Source organism: Arachis duranensis, chromosome 5, assembly GCF_000817695.3.
Source record: "Arachis duranensis cultivar V14167 chromosome 5, aradu.V14167.gnm2.J7QH, whole genome shotgun sequence".
NCBI lineage: Eukaryota > Viridiplantae > Streptophyta > Magnoliopsida > Fabales > Fabaceae > Arachis > Arachis duranensis.
In genome coordinates, this window is record NC_029776.3 from 13,171,344 (window position 1) to 13,188,388 (window position 17,045).

At 35.7% G+C, this 17,045-nt stretch overlaps 2 protein-coding genes across 5 annotated transcripts; one reads left to right on the top strand and one right to left on the bottom strand.

Moving 5' to 3' along the window:
* Positions 1 to 930: 930 nt before the first annotated feature.
* On the top strand, positions 931 to 4,064 carry LOC107488212 (NAC domain-containing protein 7-like). The gene is made up of 3 exons (XM_021142226.2): positions 931 to 1,321; positions 2,633 to 2,802; positions 2,873 to 4,064. The coding sequence occupies exons 2-3, from the start codon at positions 2,643 to 2,645 to the stop codon at positions 3,721 to 3,723; spliced, it is 1,011 nt and encodes a 336-aa protein (XP_020997885.1). The 5' UTR covers positions 931 to 1,321; positions 2,633 to 2,642; the 3' UTR covers positions 3,724 to 4,064.
* Positions 4,065 to 6,281: 2,217 nt separating this feature from the next.
* On the bottom strand, positions 6,282 to 7,899 carry LOC107488213 (thylakoid lumenal protein TL20.3, chloroplastic). Of its 4 annotated transcripts, none has more exons than XM_021142230.2 (6): positions 7,490 to 7,899; positions 7,372 to 7,393; positions 7,172 to 7,261; positions 7,034 to 7,068; positions 6,825 to 6,953; positions 6,282 to 6,733 (listed from the first exon to the last, which is right to left on the bottom strand). In XM_021142230.2, the coding sequence occupies exons 2-6, from the start codon at positions 7,382 to 7,384 to the stop codon at positions 6,542 to 6,544; spliced, it is 459 nt and encodes a 152-aa protein (XP_020997889.1). In that variant the 5' UTR covers positions 7,385 to 7,393; positions 7,490 to 7,899; the 3' UTR covers positions 6,282 to 6,541. The 4 variants fall into 4 exon arrangements, with proteins under 4 accessions (XP_020997889.1, XP_020997887.1, XP_020997888.1 ...); XM_021142228.2 differs by having other exon boundaries at positions 7,172 to 7,278; XM_021142229.2 differs by having other exon boundaries at positions 7,372 to 7,401.
* Between the last annotated feature and the right edge of the window lie 9,146 nt (positions 7,900 to 17,045).

A 17,045-nucleotide genomic window follows, 5' to 3' on the forward strand; every position in this document is an offset into this window, starting at 1 on the left:
CATATTTTTAGCATTTATTTAAGGATAAAGCATTATTGTGATTTGTGATCCATCTAGAAGAACTGTACATCATATATAGTACCTGTGTTGCAATTATTATAACAAATACTAAACAAAAAAGAAGGCATGCTGAACAATAAATAAATATATAAATCAAAATGTGATCTTATACACCAAATGCGATGTAAAAATGTTAAAAAACGCAAGGTTTTTTGAAATTTTGATGCCAGGGAGGATGTCCAGCATTTTTTTTATAAACTGCATGCTTATTCTTTATTTAATTGAATGTATTAAATCCTAGTTGCTGAGAATTTGTTTAATTTAGATGTTCACATAATTTAAACCCAAAACTTTGTTTAAAGTGAGATGAAATAAAATGGGTAGTAATGATGAAGAGAAATAAAACTCCATTGATGATTAGATATTGGGAAAATTTCAGCATATCATCAACTGAATTTTATTCGCTCACATGTCTGAATATATCAACACTTGGTCCCTTTTATTAGAAAAGAAAATGTGCATTCGTGGTTCAGCATTTGATGAGTTGATCTATGCTATGCTACATGGATCATATATATTCATTCTCTTTCACTCTCTCTCATTATTGTTTATTATATCATCTATAATCTCTTCATTCTCTTTCTGGGGTCCCATGCTGGCCCTCTGAAACGTTAACACCACATCATTCTTTTCTCGTCACCATCAATTGCTGGTGGGTGGAGAGAGATTCCTCTCTCTCTCTCTAGCGCCACACTTTTATGAACTGAAAGCTTTTCCAGTAATCTAGCTCCAACTCAATACATCGATAAGGAGAGAGAAAAACTTTTGAGAGGGATCATTCTTTATTCCTTAAATTTATATATTTGTTTCTTGGTGTTTTACTTCCTATTTAACCCTACCTCTTCTTCATTCTCCCATTCCCTGAACGAACCAACCTTTCTTTCTTTTTCCTTTTACTTCTCTTTTTGAAGCTAAGGATCCTCGGGATCTATCTCATCACCTCCATCATTCTTGAGTGCACAAGGCCGTGATCCACTTCAATTCCCGAGGATCACTTTTAGTTGCTCTCATTAATTACCACTTTTTCTGTTCTCTTGTCCCCATCCTGTTCATTCCATTGCTGTTTTTTGGTGCAATTTCTGGAAGTAGCTCTTACAAAGACTTGGGTTATATATATTGATTTAAAAGGATTCTTATCGATAGAGAAATATCCCATCAAGTTATACCACGTACAAGAAAAGTTTGGTTAATTTCATATACAACAGATCTACGTACAGCGATTCTACTTGGAGTTCTTAGGTGCAAGATATATCAAGCTAAGGTTGTTCTTTAAACTTGTTCTCATTATTATATATAATGCATATCTACTTTAGCATATTATTATGTGAGTATCTCTATCTATATTCTTAAGGCATGACGAGAGAAAATATTACTGGTTTGTTTCTTTTAATAATTCAAGTCAACCAGCATAAGTCCAAAAAACAAAAAGAGACAACAATAAAAGACTGATGAAAACATGACATAATTAAAATCTTTGACATGACTTCGATCTGTGTGTTTCGGTTGGAATTTGTGTGTTCTACACCTACCGTGATTCATGTGCTTTACTTCAGCTTTTTATTTATTTATTTATTATTCCCTTTGTTCTGGCTTTAATTTGCACCCGACAGATATTGATCTCTTTGCTTATTCATTCGACCGCAAAACAACCATGCTAGCTTTAGTTTATCTGCCTGTGATAGATGCCATGATCATTAGATTTTCCCAAACCGTTTTTATATATGTTTGAATGATCAGTCATCAGTTCTTAAGTCAGTAACATCGCCTCTTCTCTTAGGGATTTTAGCAAACTATGCTGTAAGCCATTACGTACGTGCGTGAAATGCTTGAGTGCTCTACCAATTTTGCTGTAGGGTTGGCTTCAAATAGGGTAAATATTTGATGCTATATAATCAAACCCTAAATCTAATGGAGTTGTATGTTTTGGAGAAATTTTATTAGCTGACGAGGCCGTAATTGTTTACGGTTGATTTTTCCATCCTTCTATATTAATTCTATAGTGTTTGTATATAGCAACAGTATCTAAAGGGGAACATCAATTATCAACAATTATATATGTTATTATCTTCTATTCTTCATTTTCTTGTCCTTTGCTGTTGTTGAACTTTTTTTTTTTATTTCAATTTTTAACCGTGAACTTCCATTCAACACTACTGTCATATCTTTTTTCCTCTTTGTTAAACTTCTAACTTGTAAGCACAAATCGAATTCAGCCATCAGAAGAGTCCTTCGAATTAAACCCTATCAAATACAGTCAACACTACTAGCTGTTGCTGTTCTTCATCTTTATTTTAAAACTGTTATTACAGAATTTAACATATTCCTGTGAAATCTACCACACAATACGTATATACATATGTACATCATGTTATTATTTGCAAAAAAAAAAAAATTATCAATAATCAATCACTTATATAAAATACATGTTAAAATATATAATACAATTTAAAAATATGTAAAATAACACATTAATAAACACAAATTAAATTACGTGGCTAATAACACATTAATACACAGAAAATTTGCTGAAATTTTACAACTAACGGAAGTGATATGATTTATTGAAATGCAGGAGGTTTGAAATGAACGCATTTTCACATGTTCCTCCTGGGTTTCGGTTCCATCCTACGGATGAAGAACTTGTTGATTACTACCTGAGGAAAAAGATAGCTTCGAAAAGGATTGATCTGGATGTGATAAAAGATGTGGATCTCTATAAAATTGAGCCATGGGATCTTCAAGGTACGTATGAGAACCACTAACATACATTAGTAGATAGAAATGAATTATAACTGGAGTGAGATGCATGCAGAAATATGCAAAATAGGAAGCGATGATGAAAATGAATGGTACTTCTTTAGCCATAAAGATAAGAAGTACCCAACAGGGACTCGCACCAATAGAGCTACAAAGGCAGGATTCTGGAAAGCCACGGGAAGAGACAAAGCCATATACTCAAGCTCAAGCCATTGCCTCGTTGGTATGAGAAAGACTCTTGTGTTCTACAAAGGACGAGCTCCCAATGGCCTCAAATCAAACTGGATCATGCACGAGTATCGTCTTGACTCCAATCAGGAAGATGGCTGGGTTGTGTGCAGAGTCTTCAAGAAGCGGATGCCCACGCTACGCAACGTGGTAGACTATGATGATCAACTTCCCTTCATGCAAGGATCTCCATCCACTCACTATCCCTGCAAGCACGAGCTTCATCAATTCCAATACAACACCCATGATGCTTTTCTCCAACTTCCACACCTTGAGAGCCCTAATCAAGTTTTGAGTTGCGGCAGCCCCGTTATTGCACCCTATGCCTACGCCGAAAACAACAACAACAATAATGGAACTAGTAGTACTAGTGCTTTGCAGTCCTATTCATCTGAACGCATTCAGCAACAACTTCACTTGCTTTATGGTAGCAATATTGAGCAAGCAGTAGTGATGGACCAAGTCACGGATTGGAGAGTGCTTGACAAATTTGTTGCTTCTCAACTCATGAGTCAAGATCAAGATCAGGCTTCCAAGGAAACCTGCAGCGTGGCTGATGAACAACATGTTGCTACTACTGTGCTTCCAAATGGATCCACGAAGCAGGAAATGGTGCCTCAGGACGACTATGTTTCAACGTCTGCCTCCAGTAACTGCGATATTCACCTGTGGAATTGAAGTCAATATTATTATGTTATATATAGTAACTAGAATATGCATACTAATTATATATAGCAATTAAGTACAGTTTTAGCTCTACTGGAAAAAAAAAAAAAAAAGAAAAACAAGGCATTGCTCCGAGTTTGTGTACATAATACGCCCAAACGTCGTATTAAATATTCTTATTGTTGAACCTTTATTTTGTGCTGTATGAATGACTATCATCATCCACCAGATGCTAAATTTAAGTGTGTCTGTTGATGTTAAACTGGTTTCTTCATTATATATATGTAGTTTAATTGCATTTATTACTCATTAAATTTGTACACACATGTGTAGTCTCGATCAATTAATAATTCTATATGTACCTGGAGCTCATTATTTGATTCTCCATGAACCGGCAAGTGTAAAGGCTTGAAAACCTAAGCCAAGAATTTTCGCCCTATAGCCAAGTGGATTTATTATATTTTTCTTGGTAAATGAATGAAGTGATATATAGGGAGTCTTTGTAAATAGGAGATAACGTACCTGCATGTGGATGCATGCAAATTCAGCTGTAAATTAGCTAGCTAGTGTCATAGCTAACTCAGTGAAGGAGGAGGAGGAGTTGGAGGGATGCTCCACTAGTGCTGAAGTAGCATATGTTCAAACCTTGATAATGCATGGTTTATATATACCCATAGGAGCAGTATGAAGGCAAATTAAAACATTCATTAAGCACCTCATCATGATGATAATGGAGAGGTTTGGCTGAATGTGATTTAAGGGAAGCAAGTAACCCTTTTTATGTGGGGGTGTCGGAGTGAAGATAGAGTAGTAGAGCAATGCAATGCAATGGCACGACATAATGATTAGGCGTGCTTCCATCAACTTAATATCGTAATGCTTCCACTACTGTAGCCATCTGCAGCAACTAAAAATTATCAAGAAATTAAGACAAAGTTACTCCTTTAATTTGACTCAATATATAGTGTTTATCATATAATAGTAGAAGAAGAGAATTAGCTAGCTAGGTCAATTCATTGGTCGCGTTCTCCTTGCATAAAAATTAAAAAGTAAACTAGCAGCACACCATGCGCATTGACATGCGGAATGTGTGAGTAATAATGGGGCCGGGGTTTGTTAAAAGAGCATTTTAATAATCCACACATGCTAAGCTAGCACCATTTTTTTACCATGTGCGGCGGCCATATTTACATTATGCAACATCACGCATGACATTCTTTATAACTACTTCCCCAAAAACCAAAGTAAACCTCCCACAGATACTCTGCTTATTATGTTTCCTTCTAATAAAACGATTAATAAAATAAAAGATGCTTGCTTTTCTTGTCTGAATTTGGTTAACGACAAACTTATTAGATTCCATCCTCGTCAAATGTTTGACACAAATTGGACACGTTACATGTATATATACCAAGTGAAAACAGAACCAACTTTTTAAGAGATAAAAGCGGCATGGAGATGGAAACCCAAGATAACATTAGATTTCAGGCGTGGATTAGAAGAGGTGGTCCAATAATAATCCAAATTGCTTTTTGAAAACCATGAGCAAGGAGCTGTATCGCCAAAGGGGAACATTCCATGGACCGAAGTGCACTGCTGGGGAAGGTGGAGGAGTGGGACAGGCTATTCTCCCTTCATCATTGTTGTTAATTCACTCGATTCTCTTTCTTCGGGCTCCACTAACTTCTTATGAAAACCCTCAGATATCTTATTATTAATTTCTAGTGCCAGATATTAACTTAGGTGCTTGAACATCGAGGATGAAAAAGTTTCATTGAGCACTATATAGTAATGGAAATGTTTTGTTATATACTGTATCAAACACTGTATTGAGATGCACTGTTTATTTGCGTGAAATTAGTATCATATTTACAAAAATTCTAGAGCTAGCAACATGATTGATGTGGCGATATATCTAATATTTAGATGACTAAGACAAAAGGAAGAGTAAATTGCAAGCAACATGATTGATTCGTCAACTGGAGATTAGTTCAAAGCTTGGGTTACGAGTAGGGATAGATGGGATGTTCACCTCTAGTTTTGTATAATTGTGGTCTCTAATTAGAATTGGATTATATTTCGGTGAATATTCCTGTAATGACATCTTTACATAAAGATAGTATTGTGGACCATTAGGCAGTTTAATATGTTTGGCCAAATATATTTGATTAATCATCTAAGAATTTACAATATCATCTTCATGTAAAGATGTTATCACAGTAGTATTCCCTTGTATTATTACCTTGATCATAAGTTGCTTTCCCCGCAAGTCGAACTTGGCTGGCTTCTAAGACCTGTCTAATCACCCCAAAAAAATGCTACCTAAGTTAAGACTATCATAACATGGTGGATATACTTTTTTGTCCAAAGGATGAGGTAAACTAAAAAGAAGCCATGGACTTTGTAAAGACTGTGAGCATCAATCAGTAAATAGTTTATCAGTTCTGCTTTTTTCTGCATCAATGTCTTGAGCAGTTTCTACATACAATATTAGTGGTGATTAGTGTATGCTGCACTATGCACGAGATCACTCTATGTCCATGCCCATTGCAAATTGTAAGACAAAAATATACAACAAATTGATCTTCAAGTTATATATAAGTATTATGTGATATGCATGAGAAATCGTGTGATCAAAACACAGGAGAACTTTATATTCTCCCCAAATTAGCAAATATATCTGTTATCTTACAGGGAGAAAAACAGGGATCACAAACAGGTTCTGCCCAAAGATCAATCAGTGTAGGCGTGAGTTGGTTTCAGGAGGATATGCTCTGCATAGAGATGCTTCATTCATAGTCTCTTAAAACATATGGCCAAATGCGTGCAACTACTTTGCATCGCAAAGGCCAGTTGCTTCATCACAGAAACCATCTCGATCAAGCAGTTTCTGTGGTGGAGCACTTAACAGGGGAGACGACGGGCTGCCATATGCATTTCGTCGTTTGTTGCCACAACCCAAGCTTAATCTTGTGCTTACTCCTGTTACAGGATTTGTGCCGCTTGCATACTTGCATAAAGCCTACACCACAACATTAAGTTCATCAAACAGTTGTAACATAGTTAAATATCAAGCAATGTAGGTACCAGAGACCAAACAATAATTGGTGTACCTGCTTTTGTGGAAGGTCCAACACAGCATCACTGAAGTCAGCACCTTCAATGATGGCACCTCCAAGGTCACTCCGTGTCAGCACTGTTCTAAGGAGAATAGCATTTGTGAAATTGGCTTCATTAAGAACCTGTACTCCCCGGACAAGCAAAACCACATATAATCAAACCAACTAATGCATAGAAGTAATTAATTTGAGGTGTTAGTTACCATTCGATCCATCAAAGTGTCACTTAAATCGGCACCTGAAAAATGTCCAAGGGAAATGTAACAAAACTATAGTCACTAAATTTTGGAAGTTCTGCAGAGAAACTAATGCTCCATAGATATTCATATCCAAGCTTATACCTGTAAAATTAGCCTTGTATGCAACAGCTTTCTCAAGATATGCACCATTGAAGGTTGAACCGCTAAAATCAGATTCTCTCATATCAGCAGCTGTGAAATTGGCTCTTCTGTATCAGTCAGTAATTTAGAATGATCATGAATAGAGGACACGTTGTACAATTTTACACTGGGAATAAATTGAATAACTACTTTGAAATTACCTGAAATTTTCATTCACATGCACTGCTTTCCTAAAAGTAATGAACAAAAGAATTAGGCGACTATAGTTTTGACTACAAGCAACCCGAGATTTAAAAAGCAAGGAAAGGATTCAGGAACCTGAGGTCGGCAGAACCATACTGAGCAGCGGATCCAATGCCGAATTCACCCCTCATTTCGGCCTCGAATTTGTTGAGATCAGCAAGGGCAGACATGTCAGAGCTGAAGGCAATAACTGCCGCTGCCAACGTGGCCGAAACCAGTTTCCCCCACTTCCTCCTGGGTTCTGTGTTTCTCTTCATTTCACAGACAACTTTAAAAGCTCCCTTTGGATGGAAATAAGATTGGTGTACATTGCAAGTCTTGGATGCGTGAAGACAGCCTGTGGAAAGCGGAGTCAATGAATTCAGTGCCATTGGAGAAGAACAAGAAGAAGAAGAAGAAGAAGAGATGCAGTAAGTTTGGATTTGCACTTCAGCAACTCATTATGGAAGTTGAGTACTTGACTGGTGGTAATGTAGTAGCACACGTGTTCCACTATTATCTATGCTTCTTCAAACTTGATGCTTTGGGACACACTTCTAATTTTATCTTCTCTGCAATTACCAATTAGCTTATTTTAAAAAAATGTTTAGAAGAAAATAAAAATTAGTTTAAATCATTTTAAAATTATTTTATTTTATATTTATTAATTTTTATTAAAATAAATATATAATATTAAGTATATTATTTTAGATATTATATATATAATTATGAATATTAAATTAAATTAAATAATTTTAAATTATTGTGTCCTTAACATGAATGTATCTTAAATATATTTAATTAGACTACATTTACTATTCAACCTGTATTATTATTGTATGAAGAAGTATTCATCTCAAGATAATAATTGGTAGATAATTTAATATATATTATTAAATTATTTAATATAATATATATTGATATTAAAATTATTAATTTATTTGAATATATTTTTATAAAAATAATTTATTTATTTTGTTATATTTGATTTCTTCTATGATGAATAATGCTTGCTATTTCGAAGGTTGTCTGAAACGTTAATTTGAACCTAAAAGTGAGGTACAGACCCTTTGCGAGGCAACTTGTTCTTAAGTCAAAGTATCGCTGTCCGAGTTTTTCGTGAGGAAGTGAGGGTGGTACCAGCAAGAGACTCCGATACTTAAATAAGCAAGAGTTTTAAGCAGGTTTTTTAGTAGGTTAGAACGTGAATATACTTGAGGAGTGTCAGTGTATTTATAGTAGAGTTGATAACCACATTTTTTAGAGTAGTTCCACCTTTATTGATGGATAACCGTTCTCTTTATCTTAGGAGTTTGTTAAGATATATTTTTTGGTGGAGATAGAGATGATAGGAGTTCGAAGAGGCAGTTACTTATTTGGATAAGAAAAATTGGTCCCTTATGTCGTGGCCGGCCTCCTTAAAGAGGTCGGGTATATGGTAAAGACTACCCTTTTTGAGTGGGCCTTTATTCTTATTGGATCTGACTTTATGTTTTTGGAACAGGTATGAACACTTGCTATTGCCATTAACGAAATTCGTCACTTTAAAATTTAAAAACTTATGCTATAGATTATAGAAGCGTATAGACCTACTTTAATTACTTTTTAATTAGGGTAAAGTATTAAATTTATCCCCTATGTTTAGGTATAATCCTATTTTTTTTCTTAAGATTTAAAGTGTCTTATTTGAATCCAAAAAAATTTCATTTAGCTTCAATTTAGTCCCACCATGAGGTCAAAGTTAAATAATTAACGGGATGTCCTACATGACAGTAGTACAAGAATAAGATCGATAATTTGGAGAATAAGGACAAGCTCCAGAGGCACAACATCAACCGTGGATGCATCAATACATTTATTTATCATTCTACTTAGTTCTTAGAAAATATTTCATTTAAATTGTAAGAACAATGATAAATAAATATATTGATGCATCAACGGTTTATTTTGTGCCTATAGAGCTTGTACTTGTTATCCAGATTATCGATCTTGTTCTTATACTGCTGTCATATAGGACATTCTGTTAATTATTTAATTTTGATCTCATGGTAGGACTACATTAAAGCTAAATGAAACTTTTTTGGATTCAAAAAGGACACTTTAAACTTTAAGAACCAAAATAGAATTATGCCAAACGTAGGGGACCAATTTAGTATTTTACCCTTCCAATTATTAGTTTTTACATTAATTTTCTTATTTAACATTTTATGCTTTTTTTTTCTTAGTATTAAGACGGGGCTATTGGCCAGAAAAGGAAAAACTAGGTACAAACTACTCGTGGTAAAGAAGTTTCCCTTCTATCATCAGCTAGGAGTTGGATAAGCTCTGTAGAAGGCGAATCCCAAAAGTGAAATCCTTGATTTAAATTGATGCTCTTTCGACATAGGCAATCAGCACATCTATTACCTTCTCAGTAGATATTAACAAAATAAACATTTCAATCTCTCTGCTTCCATCTGTGTATGCTTCTAACTAAGGAATTAGGGTGCTTGTGTAACTTCTTTTGACTATTCAAAATAGATATGACAGTCTGAGAGTCACACTCCAGAATGAGCTTTCTTATCCCAATGGTCCATGCCATCTTTAGACCTTGATCAATCCCCATAACACTGTCTCAAAAATCGTGCAAGAGCCTATGTGGTATGAAAATCCCCCGATCCATCTTCCATTCTCATCTCTTAAAAGCCCTCCACAACTGGCTATTCTCTCTATTCCATGTATACTGTCGTCGGTGTTGAGGGTGACCTAACTAGGAGGGGGTGGGTCCCAATTGATATGAATCTCTTCCTTTCTCTTCAGCATTGGTAGATATCTTCTTCTCTGAGCCGCTTCCCTAATCTCAATAATTTTTTATTATTTCAGTCCAAGGTTGCGGCGGCCTTTGGTATTCCTGTTCGTGCATTGTCTCTCTGTTCCTCTAGCTCTAATTTTTCTAGCATGTAACGATGAACATGTCCATCCAGTTCTGGTTTGGATCTGGTGAGAGGTTGTTCTGAAAATTTAAATTGAGCCATTCCTCCCAATTGGTTTGGAAGAAAATAGGTAATTTCTTAGACTTGATGAGACGAATCCAGGTTCTAGAGACTCTTTGGCAATCTCTAAATGTGTGAATCAAATCTTCTTGTTGTTCTTTGCAGGGTTGGCATTTGCCATCTCCTCCGAAAATGCGGGCTTGACGATCGGATTTTCTATCAGTAAAGAATTTTAAAAATATAATCGCGTTGAAACTATAGCTTATATACCAACAGAGAATCCTTTCGTACAAAAGTTTTGTTTGTCACTTAAGCAAACCCAATAAAAATAAATAACCAAAGTATTCAAACCTCGGGTCGTCTTCTCAAGGAATTGCAGGGAAGTATGATTTATTATTAGTTATGGAAAAATATATATTTTATTTTGGGTTTTTGAAATAAGGAACAAGTAATTTAATTGACAAGAAAAGTAAATTAATAATTAAGAAAACTCTTAGCAAGGTATGAAAATTAGAAGTCCTATCCTAGTTATCCTTATCGATTGTGATGAGAATTGCTCGTTGTTCCCACTTAGTCAACCTCTAACTATGAAGGTAAGTGGATAAATCAATATGAATCCTCAAGTCGTAGTCAATTCCCAAAGAAGGACTAGAGTTAGTGGAATTCAAGTCAATTAGCAACTTCCAATTATTAATCAACAAAAGAGTTTGATAACTCAAGAGTCTCTAATTACTCAACCAAAGCCAAAAGGAGAAAAATTCAAATTATTTATATCATAAATAAAAGAAACAAATCATAGATCTGAAATACCTCAAAAATTCATTAAATAGAAAATCCAAATCTAACATGAAGAGTTCATAAGCCAATTTGGCAACATAAGTCATGAATAAATAAAATCATTAAAGTATTTAAAAGTAGAAGAGAAGTCAAAATAAAGGAATATTGAACCTGGTATGAAGAAACAATCCTAACCTAATGACTAAAAGAAATCTTAATCCTAAAACCTAAGAGAGAGGAGAGAACCTTTCTCTCTAAAAACTACATCTAAGAACTAAAAATTATGAATGATGAATGTTGTATGAATTGTTCTCTTATGAATGGATGCATTCTCCCACTTTATAGCCTCTAATATGTGTTTTTCTGGGCTGAGAACTGGGTTAAAAACAGCCCAGAATTCACTGGTTATGAAATCAAACACACTGATTTTTGTCACTGCGACGTGTCCGCGTGGAGCACGCGTTCGCATCGCTTAGCTGTATGAGCACTATAGAAAATTATATATCATTTCGAAGCCCCGGACGCTAGCTTTCCAACGCAACTAGAACTGGCTCATTTGAAACTTTGTAACTCAAGTTATGATCGATTTAGTACAAGAGGGTCAGGATGACAGCTTTGCAGTTCCTTCAATTTCTTGTATTCCTTCCACTTTTGCATGCTTCCTTTCCGTTCTCCAAGCCATTCATGCCCTGTAATCTCTGAAATCACTTAACACATATATCAAGGCATAAAATGGTAATAAAATAGGATTAAACATAGCAAATTTAAAGCCCAAAGAAGCATGTTTTTAATCATAATACAAAATCCGGAAGGAAAAAGTAAAACCATGCAAATAGTATGAATAAGTGGGTAAAGAGTTGATAAAAACAACTCAATTGAGCACAAGATAAACCATGAAATAGTGGTTTATCAACCTCCCCACACTTAAACATTATCATGTCCTCATGCTAAGCTCAAGAGAAGCTATAAAGAGTGTAGAGGAATGGTAGAATGTATGAAATGCAACCTATCTATATGAATGCAACTACATGCAGAATGTTTCTACCTACTTGGTTAAAAGTAAACAAATCTTTCAAGAATAAATATGAACTGGACCTCACTAATTCAAATCATAAAATAAGGTACATGTAAACTTGCAAAAGAAAATAGCTCGTGAAAGCCGGGAACAAAGAATCGAGCATCGAACCCTCACTGGAAGTGTATACACTCTAATCGTTCAGGTGTTTAAGGTTCGATTCTCTCAAGTCTCTACTAACCTTGCTTTCTAAGACTTGCTCTTCTTCTACCAATCAACAAAATATTAATGCACCGATACACATATCAAGAGGTGTTTTAAGGGTTGTAATGGGGTTAGGGTCAAGGTAGGATTATATTTGGCCAAGTGGACTAAAATCTGAATCCTTAATTAACTTAAACTTTTTTCACCTAACTTAAGACAATCCATGTAATCACAATACAAGATCTAACTGCCCATTAACTATGTTTACCACATATTCATGCATCCCAAATTTAAGTACAACTCATATGCATTACTTTTACCATGTACTTTGGGACGTTTTGTCCCCTTTTTATTATTTGCTCTTTTTTTCTTTTCTTTTTCTCTTTTTCTTCTCTTTTTTTTTATTTTATTATTTTTTTCTAATTTTCTCAATGCATATGATTAAATTATTGAATGCAAGAATATATGCTCAATTATTGTTTTGCACATTTTTACAAGAATACACAACACCCAATTCTCAAACCAAATATTTCCAAACCCACTTTCCCCACACTTAATTCATGAGTACTCTCACTAATCTAAGCTAACCAAGGATTCAACTTAAGAACATTATTATTTTCTGCTTAGAGTTAATGATGTGCTAAAGTAAAGAATAAAAGGGGTAAAATAGGCTCAAATTGATTTGCAAAAGATAATGAAAGGTTAAGGCCATATGGGTATGTAAGCTTAGTGAAATAAGGCCTTAATCATATAAGTGCATGCATACATCAAACAATAAAAATATAGAATTAAGCAAGACAAAGATCACAATTTTAGAGAGAAAAAACACACAAAAAATAAAATATTGGTTGATAAAATGCAACCAATTCAAATAAGCTCAAAAATCTCATAGGTTTTGTGTGTTCGAGCTCTAAACCATGTTCCAAAATAAAATTTCTTCAAACAAGTTTTTCAAAAAGCTTAATTTAAATTAGTGAAATCCTATAAAAATTTTCTTGAAAAAGAAAATATTACTTCAACCAAGTAGTAAAATATGCACAAAATCAAACAAACATGCAATTACAACAACTAATTTAACAAAGAAAATTTAAACATTGGTGTTGAGACAGGAAGGTACTAACCCGTAGAGATTGGTATCGACCTCCCCACACTTAAAGATTGCACCGTCCTCGGTACATGCTGAGATGTACAAGTGGACGGGTGGCTCCAACTGATGCTTTTCTCCAATGATTGTGCAGGTGGACTTTGTTTGTCACCCCATGTAGACTCTTCCTATACCCCTCTTTGGTGGCCAGCCTAAAAGGAGAGAAAAAGAGGGAAAATTAATCCTATAACAACGATATCAAAGCAAATAGAACATAGGCGGAAGCTAATTCCAAATAAGGTTCTCAATTACATGGTAGCTACAACATGCAAGTGATAAAACAATAGAAACGAAGGGCATGTCAACTAAATAGCAAACAAGTTAAGGTGCACCCAAAATAATACAAAAGATATGTAACATTTGAGTAAGAATTTTAACACCAATGTGAAAACAACAAGTGTAGAAAAGAAAGGGAGAAGAAACAATGAAGTTAAAATGCCATGAATGCGAGTATGCAAATGTAATGAATAGAAGAAAAGAAAGGGAATAAGGATGAGATGGGGGAAGAAGAAAGAAGAGAGTAGAAAGAAGAAAGAATAAAGAACTAAGATTGGAGGATCAAAGAGAAGATATCTGGCGCTGAGGTGGATTAGTTGTGCGTCGCATGTGACGCGAATGAGTGGGTCACGCGATCGCGTGGTAGGTGATAAGTTCAGGTGACGCGGACACGTGTGCGTGACCTGATTTGTGCTATTGGCGCGAGTGTAGCCTCGTATACACACAACTCTCTGTTCTAAACGCACATTGCCAAAAATTTGGGTGACGCGTGCACGTGGGTGACACGCACGCGTGAATGGCCATATTTTGAAAAATGATGCGGCCGCGTGGGGCGCGCATTCGTGTGGTAGGGCTGGTGCTTCCAGCACCATTCCAGCCCTACTCCACCATAACTCTCTGCCATACACCCATTTACATCGATTTTGCAGGGGCACGCGGTCGCGTGGGTGACGCGCACGCGTGGGAGGCTATTTTTCAAAATGATGCGGACGCGTCAGCGATGCGTTTGCGTGGGCATGGTTGTGCCTAAGGCACGCCTCCAGCCACGCTCCCGCGTGACTTTCTGTTTAATCACCTTTTATCGCTAATTCTCCTTTGACACGGACGCGTCAGCGACGCTGACGTGTCGTGTGCGATTTTTTTAATAATAATGCAGTATGCAGAATGCAATGCTAATATGAATGTTATGCATGATTCCAGGTCCAATCAAAACTCAAAAACAAACAAAACACACTAGAATTAAAATTGAAAAAGGGACGATCATACCATGGTGGGTTGTCTCTCACCTAGCACTTTTAGTTAAAGTCCTTAAGTTGGACATGTGGTGAGCTCCTTGTCATGGCGGCTTGTGCTTAAACTCATCTTGAAACTTGCACCAATGCTTGGACTTCCAATAAGCTCTATCAATACTAAGTAAATTCCTCAAGCTTTGATGGAGTTCTTCACAATCTTTGAGCTCCTAAAATTGATCCTTATATATTCCTAGATCCCAAATCTTGTTTCTACACCCGTCTTCAAGTTGATTATCATGTTTCCATCCGGGTGGTTCAGCTTTAGAATTCTCATGTAAGCACCCAAACATCTTCCTAGACCCATTCAATTGAGTTCAACACCAACCTTTGCATTTAAACTTTGAGCTTTCAACCATAATGAACCTAGGATTGTGTTGCCTACCACTAACCATCTTCCTCTTACTCTTAATGCCACAAAGAGCTCTAAGTTGATCATCCATCTCCAGTAGCCCATATTCAAGTGGGAAGGTAAAGGTCAAGGATAAGAATTTTACCCACTTGAATGTTGTGTTGGACGGTAATGGCCTTGGGAGAGGTGTCTCTAATGAACTTTTAAGCTCCACTCCCTTGTGCTCTTCTTTGACAACTTCCATATCTTTGCAAGCTTCTTCAATATCAACTTCTTCCTCTTGGTAGCTTTCTTCCAATTCAATCTCTTCTTCATTTCTCACCAAGGGCATGTGAGGTTGTGCATCTTCTTCTTGAATCTCCATCTCTTTATCAACCTCTTCCAAGTCTTCAACTATGATATGTATTGGAGGTTGTACACCTTCCTCAACATCAATTTCAAATGTCTTGGAAGGAGGCTCTATGAGTTGACCTTCCCATGGAGGTTCAGCATCTCCTAAGTCTGCAACCACTTTTTCCTTTTCAATAATTGCTGCTTTGTCCAGTTGTTTAAGTATAAAATCGTACTCTTCCTTGATGATTTCTTTTCTATGACAACTCCCTTCAACTACTCCTTCATCTGCAAAGGTCTCTTCTACCTTCACCTTTAGTGCCTCCTCTAGCTCCTTATGAAGTATGGATTCGCGAAGATGATCCCTTCTCTCTTGTTCCATGTCAATAGCATCATTGGGATCATGTTGCTCTTGGATTGATGGATGTGGGTGCTCTTCCTTGGATGGTGGTGATGGGATAGAGAGATCATTCTGTGGTTGAAAAGGAAGTGCACTAGAGCTTGAGGGTTAATTGTTGAAGGTATTTGGTGGTCCAATTTGGGCGACGAGAGCTTGTATAGAAGAATTTAGATCGGTAAGTGCTTTCTCCATGGAGGTTTGGGGTGGATAGGAGGGCTCATTTGTTGGGAGAAAGGGTTTATGGTAGGAAGGTGGTTCATCTTGATAATGATAAGGAGATGGTGTATATTGAGGTGGTGGTTCATGAGAGTAATTGTGTTGGAATGGGGGTGGTTCTATGTATGGTTCATTTGGCTCATTAGGTGGTTGGTATGGTGGATATGGGTTAGGGTCATATGGAGGTGAATAGTGGAAAGGGGCTTGTGAGTATGGTAGTCCAAAGTTATGTTGAGGGGGGTTCATAGGCATATCGAGGTGGTTGTTGATAATCAAAAGAGTGCTCACCATAGCCATTGCCTTGATATGCATCACAGAATGGTTGTTGATAGTCCATTGGAGGTGGTTGTTGCCATGAGGGTTGATCAAATCCTTGTGGCTCCTCCCATCTTTGATTGTTCCAATCTTGATGTGTGTTCTCATTATAGCGTCCATTCCCTGCAACATAATTTGAACTAAACTCATAGCGAAAGGGGTGAGAATTCATAGTAGCTAATAAAAATTAAAAACAAAAATAAATAAACAAGCAAAAGAAAATAAAATAAAATAAGATAAGATAAGAGAAAAGGTTTGAAAAAGATTTGATTTTAAGATTAGAAAAGATCATATAAGTTAGGTAAGAGAAGATAAGTTTTTAAATTAAGAGGTTTTGAAATTTAAATTTTGAATTTGAAAATTAAATTTTGAATTTTAAAATTTGAAATTTGAATTTTGAAATTTGAAATTTGATTTTGAAATAAAATAAGATAAGATTTTGAAAAAGATATGATTTTTGAAAAAGATTTGAATTTTGAAATTTAAAACTAAGATAAGATAAGATAAAAAATGGGATAAGTATTGTTTTGGTCCCTAACGTTGAGGCTCAGAATCGAAATCGTCCCTCTTATAATTTTGGATTTAAAATCGTCCTTAATATTTTTTTCGTATTAAAATCGTCATTTTAATTTTTTTGGACA